The sequence below is a fragment of the Chelonoidis abingdonii genome, chromosome 5 (genome assembly GCF_003597395.2).
Source record: "Chelonoidis abingdonii isolate Lonesome George chromosome 5, CheloAbing_2.0, whole genome shotgun sequence".
Lineage (NCBI taxonomy): Eukaryota > Metazoa > Chordata > Testudines > Testudinidae > Chelonoidis > Chelonoidis abingdonii.
This window is the reverse complement of record NC_133773.1, coordinates 83546497-83559436: the sequence shown is the minus strand read 5'-3', so window position 1 is coordinate 83559436 and position 12940 is coordinate 83546497. Positions and strand designations below refer to the sequence as shown.

The 12940-nt window shown below is 39.9% G+C and overlaps 1 protein-coding gene across 9 annotated transcripts in view; it reads left to right on the top strand.

The window, feature by feature from the left end:
* SORBS2 (sorbin and SH3 domain containing 2) overlaps positions 1–12940 on the top strand; it is a 436274-nt gene that overhangs the window by 355413 nt on the left and 67921 nt on the right. For 8 of the 9 annotated variants that reach the window (XM_075066420.1, XM_075066419.1, XM_075066418.1 and 5 more), the window contains 3 exons: positions 6510–6576; positions 7738–7782; positions 9014–9200. In XM_075066420.1, coding sequence (XP_074922521.1) covers positions 6510–6576; positions 7738–7782; positions 9014–9200 — 299 coding nt within the window. Of the gene's footprint in view, positions 1–423; positions 531–6509; positions 6577–7737; positions 7783–9013; positions 9201–12940 lie in introns of those variants that run through there. The other variant, XM_032800341.2, reaches the window with a different exon arrangement.

Genomic DNA, 12940 nt, shown 5'->3' with positions numbered 1-12940 from the left:
TGTTTCTATTATTTTCCCTGGCCTTTGTGGCGTTATGCTGTAATTTCATTTACTGTCTGTCTTGTCATTCTAAACCTACAAAATTTGATAATTTTTCCCATTAGCAAATAAACCTCAGGTGCCTATTTTTTCCCATGGCTACTGTATTGAAATTAACAGACCTGTTTCAATAATAACTTGTTTGACTGCTATCCCAATTAAATGCATCACGGACCCTCCATGCTTTTTCATGATATTTAAATGAGCAGCATGGAAACCCTCTCATTGTGATTAGTTCGGTTTTTGATGACTTGCCACTAGTCGCTGCTTGAGCAGTCCCAGGATGTCAGACTGAAGAGTTTTGTTTTTTCTATGCTGAAGCATTCTTTCCATGCTGCTGTCAGGGCAGCCCCTTCTGGCTGGTCCAGACAGTAGCAGTGAGTCTACGAAGGAGCAGCTCACTGGCCTTCCTGGCCAGAGGAGAGGTGTTGTGCTAGACGGCGAGAGTAAGAAGAGTGGGAGCCAGGATGAAAGCAGCAGAGCCCTTGCAGGTGAAATCTTTGTGAGGTGCAAGGATGTAGCAACTGTTGGATATACTTTGCCTGCCAACACTGACATATGGAGTTGTGTAATTGCCAAGAGCTGCTTCACTGGATTGAAAAATTAGGGGGGAAACAGGAATTGATGGAGAAAAGCAATAGGAAAGATTTCAGAATAAGTGGTAAGACTGGGATACTTTGAATAAGGTGGGGGGAGGAAACTCTAGCATTTCTTGCTTTCCTTTCCTTTGATTTTGTCATATACAAATTATACAATAGAAAGCTTTTAAAAAATGAGTAACTTGCATTAGAACTAAGCTATAGCTTCCCATTCCTGCTAAGCAGACCGCCCTGCCTTTTGTATAGGAAGTTATTGTTTTGTTGTGCTTTTTTAAGAATAGCAGATTGATTCCGTAAGGTGGATATTAGTTATATAAGAGTATAACTGAAATCCCCCAAGTGTATTTAATGTGGCTGGCAAGCTGCCAACAGTGTATTTAACTTCCAGATCTGGGATAGTGTCAGTCTCTGAAGATTTTCTCTGAAACTCATGTATGCCATTTGGATTTTTTTTTCCAGTTCGGGGTTGCTTTCTTTTCAGGTCTGTGCTGCTGCATCAAAACCTTGTGCAGCTTGTAATATTACTGTTATGTAAATGAGTCTCATGACCAGAGTGAGTTAAAAGTTATTGTCTGCTAGGAATATACCATGTGAGAGAGAGAGAGAGAGAGAGAGAATGTGTGTGTGTGTGTGTGTGTGTGTTGCCACTTCCCTCACACCCCATAGTTTCAGTTCTCAAGGTATTGATCTGAGCATACACTTTAAACAAAGTGAGGCTGATATGTAGATCTGAGCATATCCCAGCAGTGAGAGGGTGAAAGGTGATGGTGTTGTCAGCAAACATGCTGCACCATCCCATCCCTCAAAAATGTAGCACCGTCCAGGAACATACAGAAGTGCCACAGCAGCATTTTCGATAAGCAAGGGAAAACAGGAGAGTAGCAGTTGCTCTGTTTTCCAAGGGTCATTGGGCACCCAAATATCCAGCTCACCCTTTAGTCTTCTGTTGGAGGGACCTGGGTGTTTCAGTTCAGCTCATCTCAGCAATACAATGAAAGTTTCAAAGTTTCTTGTACAAATTAAAAAGACAGCTGCCTGCAGAGTGCAGTAAACGTGAGTTCCAGTGTAGCAGATAACATTAAAAAGGTCTGCCCCAAGCCACAGATAGCTCATCACGCTGACATGGTTTAATGCACATCTGTATCTGTTTCCATAGCTAACAGTACACAAGGGAGTTATGTGACTAGCCTTGCATCCAGCCGTCTTTGACTTCCTTAACCCTATGGTTAGAAGTTGTCCAATAAAAGATATAATCTCACCCACCTTATCTCTCTAAGCCTTTGGATCAGGTATCCATTTTGTAGCTGGGTGAACTTGAGGGTCATTCAGTGTGCGTTTGAACCCACATTTTCCAGGATTGTAATCAAGCACCTTGACCATTCAGCCACTGCACTTCATTGTAAATAACATAACTATTGCATATTGAGACACTGTGCTGCACAAAGAGAGGCTTTCAAATGAGGGTTTAGAAACAAACTTTTTTTGCAGCATGTAGCGCTGATGATCTCCTCCCGTTTTTCCTTTCTGCCCCCAGTCCTCAAAGCTCAGTGCTGTCCTGCCAAGAAAGGCTGGCTGGAGCTGTCTTCAAAATCCATCCTTAACATTTCTGTATCTCAAACTGGAAGCAGTCATTGCAAAGCTCTCCTTCCTCCCAGCATCTGAGCTTGTTGCCTTGATAGTATTTCAGCCCCTGCCAAATCAGGAAGCATGGGGGTAAGCCAAAGTCTGGCACTCAGACCCTTCCAATACAACCAAACTATCAGCATAATAGCCCCAGGCACTTTGAAGTGTCAGGACAGAAAAATTGGACTTTGGAAGTGAATGATCACATTGGAACTCTCTCAGAAGAGTTTTCAGTCAAATTGTCAGCTGTGATTTTAATCCAGTTTTCAAATTTTCCAGCTAGTTTGGGCACAAAATAGTATCTATGCTGTGTTATTGCTAAGCCTTTGAATCTTTTCAAAGATGAGGAAAAACAAGAGAGCTGTAAGAATCTAATCATGTATGTCCTCAAATTTGAGCATTAGCTATGTTGTTGGAAATCTGTTTCTTCTGCTTCTATAAAATACCAGTATTTGGGAATAAGAACTTACAAACACAAAATGCAATTATTCTGTCTCAGTAAGAAACAGAACTTTTAAATCAAGCAGTAAGTGAATTAGGCTATTTTCCTAAATACAGTAATAAATCTTATATGTGCAGTATCAACTGTATCCACAAGCAGAAATTAAAGTACTGTACTAGACATCGCTAGATTTAAATACCATTACTATGGATCTAACCAAGAAAAAAGTCACTAAAATGTAGTGTGACGGCATATTTTTTAACTACAGTATCCAAAATAACTGTTTCACAATTAACTATAAAATTATTCTGAATACTAAAGATGCCTTTCTTTTGTGTGTAAATAACAAAATGCAGTCTGACCAGATTTGTTTTCCTTTTGCGATGATGTAACATTCCAGCTAGAACTGATTTCTTTTAATGGATTTTACCCACTGTTAATTAGGAAACATTTTAACACAAAGCACTGTTTAATTATGGGTTGCTTTGTATGTGAAATAGAATGTAGGGCAAAATGAAAAAAGCTACACTGAGAATCTTAGATGCCTGCTTTAATTGTGCACTTTCTGATGGATTGTTACAACACTGAAAATGATTATAGAGTCTTCCAAGTACTACTGCTCAAGTACAAAAATATGTTTGGGAGAGGAGAACTGAAACTTAATGATATCATGCTTCCCTCCCGCCACTCCTCTACTCCGCTGGCCCCATGAAAGCCTCTCTTCATGTATTCTGCATGATTGGATATCCATAGATTTGGAGGGGATGTGACTGTCAGCAAGGGAATTGGGCCTGGAGACATCTATGCACCTTCATTCTCTGGCAAACTGTGAGGACATAACCATAAGGATTAATGTTGACACTTCTGCATTAATTCCCATAGATTTTCACCACCATGCATCCAAACTCAGTTGGAGGATCATTTCTGGCCCATCACAAGCAGGGAGATGGTGGTAGCATGGATCCAATGGCTTCTTCATAAATCAAGCTCAATTATCCCTCCCCACAGTCTTGCAAGTACAGAGACATAACCAACCCTTGGGAATTAATGTTAAGAAGATCAGAATTAATGTCTGTGAGTTTGCAGATGGGGATTGGAGGGAGGATAATGCCACACCAAGCAGCTTTTCCTTGAGCATCTCCACTCCATGCAAACCAACCAGCCCAAATCTCAGGTCAGATAAACTCCCTGCACTCAGATGTGGGGCAGAAGTTACTATGGCTTAGGGTCAACTTCTTTCCCTCCAACAGATTTCTGGCCTTTTCAGTTGAGTGTTTGCTCTTTTCATCTCCAGATCAAAAACTGGAGAGATTGATTTGGCCTATTGTATACAGTGGTATTTTATGCCATAAATTAGCAATTTTGTGAGACCTAATATTTTTTTCACAAAAAGTCTTGCAGACAAGTTTTTTGATAGGGAGCAGTTTCTGTCCAGTTATTACAATGATAGCTCCTCAAAGTGCAGTTTTAGGGGTTAACAAAATAGAAGAGTTAAATATAAGGTAATGACTGTAGCAAGGAGCATTTAAAACAACAAAAAAAGTGCCTCTTTTAACATAGGTAAGCAAACTGCTGTTTAAAATATTTATTAGTGACTTAGAACAGATGGTGAACAGTGAGGTGATAAATATTCAGATGTCCAAATTCTGTAGGTTAATTTGGACTAGAGGAGAGTTTGGGGTACTTCCAGGGACCTAGGCATTTTGCCGCCCCAGGCACAGCAGGCAGGCTGCCTTCGGCAGCTTGCCTGCAGAAGGTCCCCGGTCCCGTGAATTCGGCGGCAGCCTGCGGGAAGTCCGCCAAAGCCGCGGGACCAATGGACCCTCCGCAGGCATGCCGCCGAAGGCAACCTGCCTGCCGCCCTTGCAGTGACCGGCAGAGCGCCCCCTGTGGCTGGCCGCCCCAGGCACGCACTTGGGGTGCTGGTGCCTGGAGCCACCCCTGGGAATTTCAGCAGGTGAACGTGAATGGGCACCATGATAACAGATAAAATTCAACAATGGCAAATGCAAAGTAATGCGCGTTGCAAGGTATATATTGAACTTTTTGTATATATTGTGAGGCTCTACATTGATTATCACCACTCATCTAACAATATGGGCTTCATTGTGGACATCAGAATAAAATGATCTGCTCACTGCTCAGCAATGGTCACCAAAAGCAAACAAAATGCTAGGATATAAAAAGGACAGGATAGAAAATAATCTTGAAAACAGTTTTTTGCTATTATATAAATCAGTGATCTCTCCTCACCCACAAAACTATTTCAGTTCTGATCATCTTATCTCAAAAAAGATATTGCAGAAATAGAAGGGGTTCAAAGATGGGTAGTGAAAGTAGTTAGAGGCCTGGAGAAATTTCCATAAGAAAAAAAATTGAAAACATTGGGACTATTCAGTTTCCAGAGGAAACGTCACAGAGGTGTACCAAATAATGAGTAGTATTCAGAAGGTAAATTGAATGCTCCTGCTTATTCTTTTTCCTGATACAAGGAGTAGGCAAAATTCGATCAAATTAAAAGGCAACAAATGTAAAACTGACAAAAGGAAACAATTATGCATTATGTAAAAATAGTAACATATGGAACTCATTGCCACAAGATATCATGAAGGTCAAATTCCTAGTAGCATTAAAAAAAGACATTTATACAGGTAATGAAAATTTCTACAGCTGCATTCAATAGCAATTTTATTTTAAGATAATTTCATGTTCATCACTAACTGCCTGGAGTTAGGAAGAAATGTTTCCTGTGGGTAAGTAATTGCCTACTGTTAGATTTCTTGCACTTTCCTATAAATAGAGCCCTAACAAATTCACGGTCCATTCTGGTTAATTTTGTGATCATAGGATTTTAAAAATTGTAAATTTCATTATTTCAGATATTTAAATCTGAAATTTCACAGTTTTGTAACTGTAGGGGTCCTGACCCAAAAGGGGTTTGTGGTGGGGAGGTTCACAAGGTTATTGTAGGGGGGTCACGATATTGCCACCTTTACTTCTGTGATGCAAGTGGTGGCTCTGCTGCCTTCAAAACTGGGCTGCCAGAGAGTAGTGGCTGCTGGTCGGTAGCCCAGCTCCAAAGGCAGCGCCGTCCCCAGCAGCATCACAGAAGTAAGGATGGCATAATATAGTATTGCCACCCTTACTTCTGCACTGCTGCTGGCAGAGCGCTGCCTTCAGAACTGGGCGCTTGGCTAGCAGCCATCACTCTCTGGCCACCCAGCTCTAAAAGCAGCGCAAAAGGGTGGCAATGCTGCAATACCCCTAGAAAAACCTCGCAACCCTCCTGTCGTCCCCTTTTGAGTCAGGACCCCCACTTTGAGAAACACTGGTGAAATCTTTATAGTATAAGGTAGATGTTCACAAAAGACCAGAATTCACAGGGGAGACCAGATTTCAGGGTCCGTGATGCGTTTTTCACGGTTGGGAATTTGGTAGGGTCTTACCTATAAAAGCATCTGGTACTGGCCACTGTCAGAGGCAGGGCATTAAATAGATGGACCACTGATCCGGTACGGCAATTCCTATATTCTTAAATACTGTCTTTGTATCCAAGAGCAGATTCCAAACTCTGAAAGATATTTAGGGCTGAGTCAAAGATTCATAGGAAACCTTGCAGCTGTACAGTGAACGAGCAAGTGTGTGTGTGAGGGATCAATAAGGGACTGACCACAATGGGCCAAATTCATGCCTACAGAATCTCTTTACAAGTCAGTGGAGTTACAGCAGGGATGAATTTGCTGTAATATGTCACCACTGATCTTTTTGTTTCTTTAGCTAATTGTTGTAAACTGTATTTTATTCAGACAGTTGACCGGCCAAAGGATTGGTATAAGACAATGTTCAAGCAAATCCATATGGTTCACAAGCCTGGTAAGTATACATTTTTCTGTTTGTTACATAACTCTTAGTGGCATTAAGAAATGCACTTTCCCTGCATTCTGGTGGCTTGCTTGCAGATCATAATAAAGCTTATGATCACTGAGTTGTAGATACTGAATAGAGCCCAATGGGAGTTTCTCCAAGCTAAGTTGATGTGATAAATGTTATTACAGCAGACGTGTTTTTCCAGCAAAAGGCTACGTACTTTTCTGATGGACTTATTTTCATTACTAACAAAAAATAAAGGATAAAAGCCTATATCTGATCATGTACAGCACAAGAGGTCAGTGAGATGTTCTGAGTAGCAAGGAACTTTACCTGTACCCATCTTCAGTCTGAGTGACCAGGACTTGGCTGGGTGCAGGGTGGTCATTGCTACCTTCTGTTACAGAGCCCCTGTGCGCTAGGACAATGAGCCTACTGAATGAGGAAATACGCTGCCCCTACTTATTTTCCTCTCTCCTCCTATTAATTTGTAAATAAATTATTTTTTGAAGGAAAGGAACCTCTGACATATTATTAGTCTTACTGATAATCATATTTTTGCTTATTCTCCCTTTCATCCAAGGATGTCAAGGCACTTTACGACAATAATTATGCTTCATTATACCTCAGTGAGGGAGGGAGTTGATATTATTCTGATTTTACTGATGGGAAGATTGATGTAGCTAGGTTGATTTGCCTGTGGTCATACATGACATCAATGGCAGAATCAAGAATGGAAGAACACCAAAATGATGTCTCCTAGTCCCCTGCTCTAGCTACTGGACAACATTGCTAGATGTAAGAAGTTGATTTTCATAGTAGGAATGATATGTTACTGTCCTCTAATAAGGGGGAAAAGACAGGAGAGGGAATGGTTGGGAAGAGATGAGGGTTGAATAGAAAAGAATGAGTAAAACTCACAATTTGGCATGAACCACTAACTCTGCAATCTGGGTATCATGGCAACAATATGCCACTCAGAATAGGATGATAAAAATAGCCCATGATAAGTGTAAAGGGCAAAGACAAATTCCAGAAAACATGTACATGAGGGCTGAGAGCTGATTGCCTACTAATCTTCTGTTTGTATTTGCAAAGACAAAAGCTGCTTGTTATGATATACTGACAGCTAGTGCACTACTGTAACATATATATTTCTCTTTATAGATGACGGCACAGACATGTATAATGCTGCATATGCATATAATACTGGTAGGAGTTATTCCCTCACTTCCAATAAATCTTTTGTTAGTGTCAGCGAGCAGCAGTGGTAGCTAACCACTCAGGCCTGCTCTTATTAAGTTTTTCATCGTTGTCATCAAATGTCATCTTTCCTTTTGATCTCTGTTTGTGTCTTCGTTCACCAAATGTGGCAAAGCCTCATTTTGGTTTATTTCTTACTACAGAATTAATCAGACATGTACTGCAGATGTGGTCCTCTCAATGCAGATGGGATATACTGTAATGTTGTAATCTCTGACTAAATTATATTTATTTTTGCTAATGATAGTGTATAGTTTGACTCCTGAATATTAAACTAAAAAGTAAAGTGCAGTATGAAAGTGTTAAGTGTAATTACATATACAGGTGAAGATAAGCATCGTGCAGTATGTTGTATACAACTGCCATATTTTTAGATTATACTACATTAAGAAAACCTAGTTATGATGCTTCTATTTTGTGATCTTCTTAATTTTTCATACTGAATTGACATTATTTAGCACTAAAAAAGTAAAATATTATTCCTATGACAGATGTATAAATTTCAAATCTTTCAGAAGAAAGAAATCATACTGCAGTGATATTTTACTAGAACAAAAACTCCTTATCATGTGAATGAAATGTACAATTGTGTATTATGCAAAAAGCGCTTTTAAGAGTTCTTTAAATTTTCATATTGCTTTCAATGGGGCTCCCATGCTGATATTTTGTATGTTATCAAGAACATGTGTGTGTATCCAAGATTCATGACCCAAATGGACTCTTGAGAGCTTAATCAAGAAATTTGTCTGGGTAATTGTCCACAGATCTAATTACATAGAGATGCTCTTACATACAAACCCAAAGAACATTCATTAAAAAGAATGAAAAAGGTGTGTCTATTTCTCTTTCCTTCTCAGCCTATGACATCAATAACAGCTGAGGGCAGGACAGTTCTGGGGGACTAATAAGAGGTTGCAGTTAATTGCCATGAGCTGCACCTCAGACATTATCTCCCCCCAGCTTGTGATTAATTCCCATGAAATATCCTGAGCCTTTGTGGGGTGGGGCAGGGAAGAGGGGCCATATATATAGATCTATAATATTTATTTGAAAAGGCACACAATACTCACCAATGTGTTTCTAAAACTTACAAGGTTTTGATGTCCCAGATTTGTTAAATGAATGTTTGGTATTTTACTGAGATGCATTTTAGTTGTTTCTGTGTTCTGTTTTACTTTAGGTAGTTACAGCCCATCCCTCCCCGCTCAGTCACACCCTGCTGCAAAGACACAGACATACAGACCATTGTCTAAAAGCATTTCTGACAATGGCACTGATGCCTTTAAGGTCTCTTCCCCGATACCTCCTCCACATGTACCACCTCCAGTCCCACCACTTCGTCCAAGAGAGAGGTCTACATCCGAAAAGTAAGCAGATTTACTGGGATGGGGAAACAGTCTATAGTAAATACAACATTACAATCAACTAATAAAATTAATGGATGTAGAAGCAGCATGAGAGAGTTGGGTTTGTGATCACCGGGAGAACTGCATGGTGAATTGCCTGGCAGATGTGAAGGTTGCAGTCCTCTTGAGATATATAGAAAGACTTATATATAGTGCAGAGTAGGTGCCGGTGGTCGTGGTACATGTAGGTACCAATGACATAGGAAAAGAAGGATAGAGGTCCTGGAAGCCAAGTTTAGTCTACTAGGTAAGAGATTAAAGTCCAGTACCTCCATGGTAGCATTCTCTGAAACATTTCCAGTTCCACCTGCAGGGCCGGTTAGACAGGCAGAAGAACTGCGGGGTTTCAATATGTGGATGAGATGATGGTGTTTGGAGAAGGGATTTGGGTTTATTAGGAACTGTGGAACCTTTTTGGAAAGGAGCAGCCTGTACTGGAAGGATGGGCTCCACCTAAACCAAAATGGAACCAGATTACTGTCATGTAAAATTAAAAAGGTTGTAGACAGCTGGGAGAAAGCTAACTGGTGTGGAGGATCACATGAATCAAACAGACACACTCTTAGGAGGGGATTTATTAAAGGGCATATTCTGTATCCTACTAGAGAGGACTGGATAGAAGTTGATAAAATACAGGCAGGAACTGAAGAAAAATAGTCAAATGAAAGAGAGTCCCATTCAATTACATCACATGAAGGGAGATGACTAAATATTGCCTATTTTTATATTCCCACACTTAAGCCATTCTTTTTAGGTAACACATTTGAGGAACTGCCCCAGACTGAGGTGTTAAGAGAAGAGGTTTTGGAAAAAATTGATAAATTAAACTGTAATAAGTCACCAGTCCAGATGTTAGTCACCCAAGAGTTCTGAAAGAAATCAAATATGAAATTGCAGAACTGCTAACTGTGATAGTTTACATATTGCCTCTGTACCAGATGACTAGAGGATAGCTAATGTAATGCCAGTTTTTAAAAAAGGATCTAGAGGTGTCAAAGTTTGCAGATGATACAAAATAAATGTATATAGTTGAGTCCAAACGGTGGACTGTGACTGTGAAGAATTAGAAAGGGATCTCAAAACTAGGTGACTGGGCAAAAATATTGCAGATGAAATTCAGTGTTGATAAATGCAAAGTAATACTGGGAAATATTGGGAAAACATAATCCCAACTATACATACAAAATGATGGAGTCTAAATTACCTGTTATCACTCAGGAAAGAGATCTTGGATTCATTGTGGATAGTTCTCTGAAAACTTCTGTTCAATGTGCAGCGGCAGTCAAAAAAGCTAACAATGTTAGGAACCAATAAGGCAGAAAATATCATAATGTCACTATAAATCCATGGTACGCCCACACTTTTAATACAGTTAGCAGATCTGGTTGCCCTATCTCAAAAAAGATGTATTAGAATTGAAAAAATTACAGAGAAGGGCAACAAAAATTATTAGGGGTATGGAACTGCTTTTATATGAGGAGAGATTAAATGACTAGAACTGTTCATCTAAGAAAAGAGATAACTAAGGAGCTATATGATAGAGGTCTATGAAATCATTAATGGTATTAAAAAATTGAATAAGGAAGTGTTATTTACCCCTTCACACAACACAAGAACCAGGGGTCACCCAATTAAATTAATGGACAATAGCTTTAAAACAAACATAACGAAATATTTCTTCACACAACGCCCAGTCAACCTGTGGAACTTGTTGCCAGGGGATGTTGTGAAGGCCAAAACTATAACAGGGTTCAAAAAAGAATTAGATAAATTCATGGAGGATAGATCCATCAGTGGCTATTAGCCATGATGATCATGGACACAGCCCCATGCTCTAAACCTCTGACTGCCAGAAGCTGGGACTGGACAACAGGGCATAGATCATTTGATAAACTGCTGCTTTCTGTTCATTCCCTGTGAAGCACCTGGCATTGGCCACTATCAGAAGGCAGGTCACTGGACTAGATGGACCATTGATCTGACCCAGTATGGTCATTCTTATGTTCTTATGAAAACAAGGCCATGACTCAATGGGCATTCAGATATTAAATGATGTTATTGCTTCAGTGTGGGCACTGTACTTGAAGCTGTCTTGCCTGGCACTGGTACTTAAGGAGCCTAGGAAGTCTCATGCCAATGATACCTTGTAAAGCATATTGAACATCCACTCTTTTCCATGGGACTATCCTGCCTCCTGTATTTCAGAATGATCCAGGCTGCAATGACCATTTCTCACTATGACTTTGTGCTGATGCATAAAAGTAGTTTGAGACCTTTGGTACATCTGCCCTCCAAAAAATCACCAGTGGTGGCAAGTCTAAGAGCCTGGGTCTACAGACTCTGGCTCACCAGGCTCACATTGCAGCACTAAAAAGAGCTGTGTAGATATTCCCATTGAGGCTCGAGGTTGGGTTCTGAAATCAGGTGAGATGGATGGGACTCAGAGCTCCAGCCCAAGCCCAAATGTCTACAGGGCTATTTTTAAGCCCCATAGCACAAGCTGTGGGAACCCAAATCTGTAGACCCAAGCTCTGAGACTTGCCGCTGCGGGGTGTTTTTTTTTCCCCCACGTAAACATATAGAAACCCCTTTTATGAAACCTCCTAGCAGAGAGCAGGATGTAAGTGATTTTGCAAATTGCAAGCAAAATTGTAACACAGTACAGTAAGTGGACCAGCGCCATCTGAGATGTTTGTGTGGCACATCTTTGGAGACATGATGAGGAAAATTCCATATCCTCCTCCCACTTCCCTATCTCTTCTTTTGAAGGAGAAGAAGGGTTTCTGATTGAAGAGACTTGGGCATTTTCCTGCCTCTCTTGCTGCAGTAGCACAAATCCTAGTGTTGGAATTAATACTCAGCCCACCAAGAGCTAAATCCTGTTAGTTCAGGAAAGAATCCCCTATCCCTTTAGTCAAAGGAGATCAGATTAAATGAAAAGTGCTGTACTATTTATTCCAATTACAAGTTCCAGTGCTGGAGCAAACTTTTTATTTTCATACATGCAGACCGTAGAAATTTACAGGTACGAGTTCAAAATCCAGTTTTACATTAACTATTTCTAAATATTAACAGCAATGCGTTTTAAGAAAACAAAATGGGCCACATTCTGTTCCAAGTTATGGATGCAGCTTCCAGTATCTTGGATGCACCATATAAATGAGAGCAGAATTTGGCCCATTCTGTCTTGTTGATAGCAGGAAATGTCTTTTATATCTATAAAAGGAATTCTATGCAACGAATAATAAACTTTTTCAGACACTGAATTTGAAAAACGGCAATCAAACAAAAAATCCCTTAGTAATCTATATAGAATGTATTTTAGGAAAAGAAAATTAAGAGCTTTTGAACATTCAACCAACTGATCCTATCATTGCAGCTTTTCAAAATATCTGTATATAAATTCATTCCAAAAGATAACTAATTTGTTTTACTCTACTATCAATGTGAGCAGGGAGTGGAATGTAATATATTTTAATCTTATAATAGCCTCATATGCTAAGATCATATAATAATGATTCTAACACCTCGAATGAACCACTCAGGACTAAGCACTTGAGCTCAAGTTTAATTGGTTTGGTTTCTCTTTTAAGAAATGTCTTATATCAGGTGAAAATAAATTACTTTTGCATTCCTGTCTGTCTTCTGTACCTTAGGGCCTTAGTTTTTCCCAAGTTTAAGCTTGATGGCTGTTGCCATGG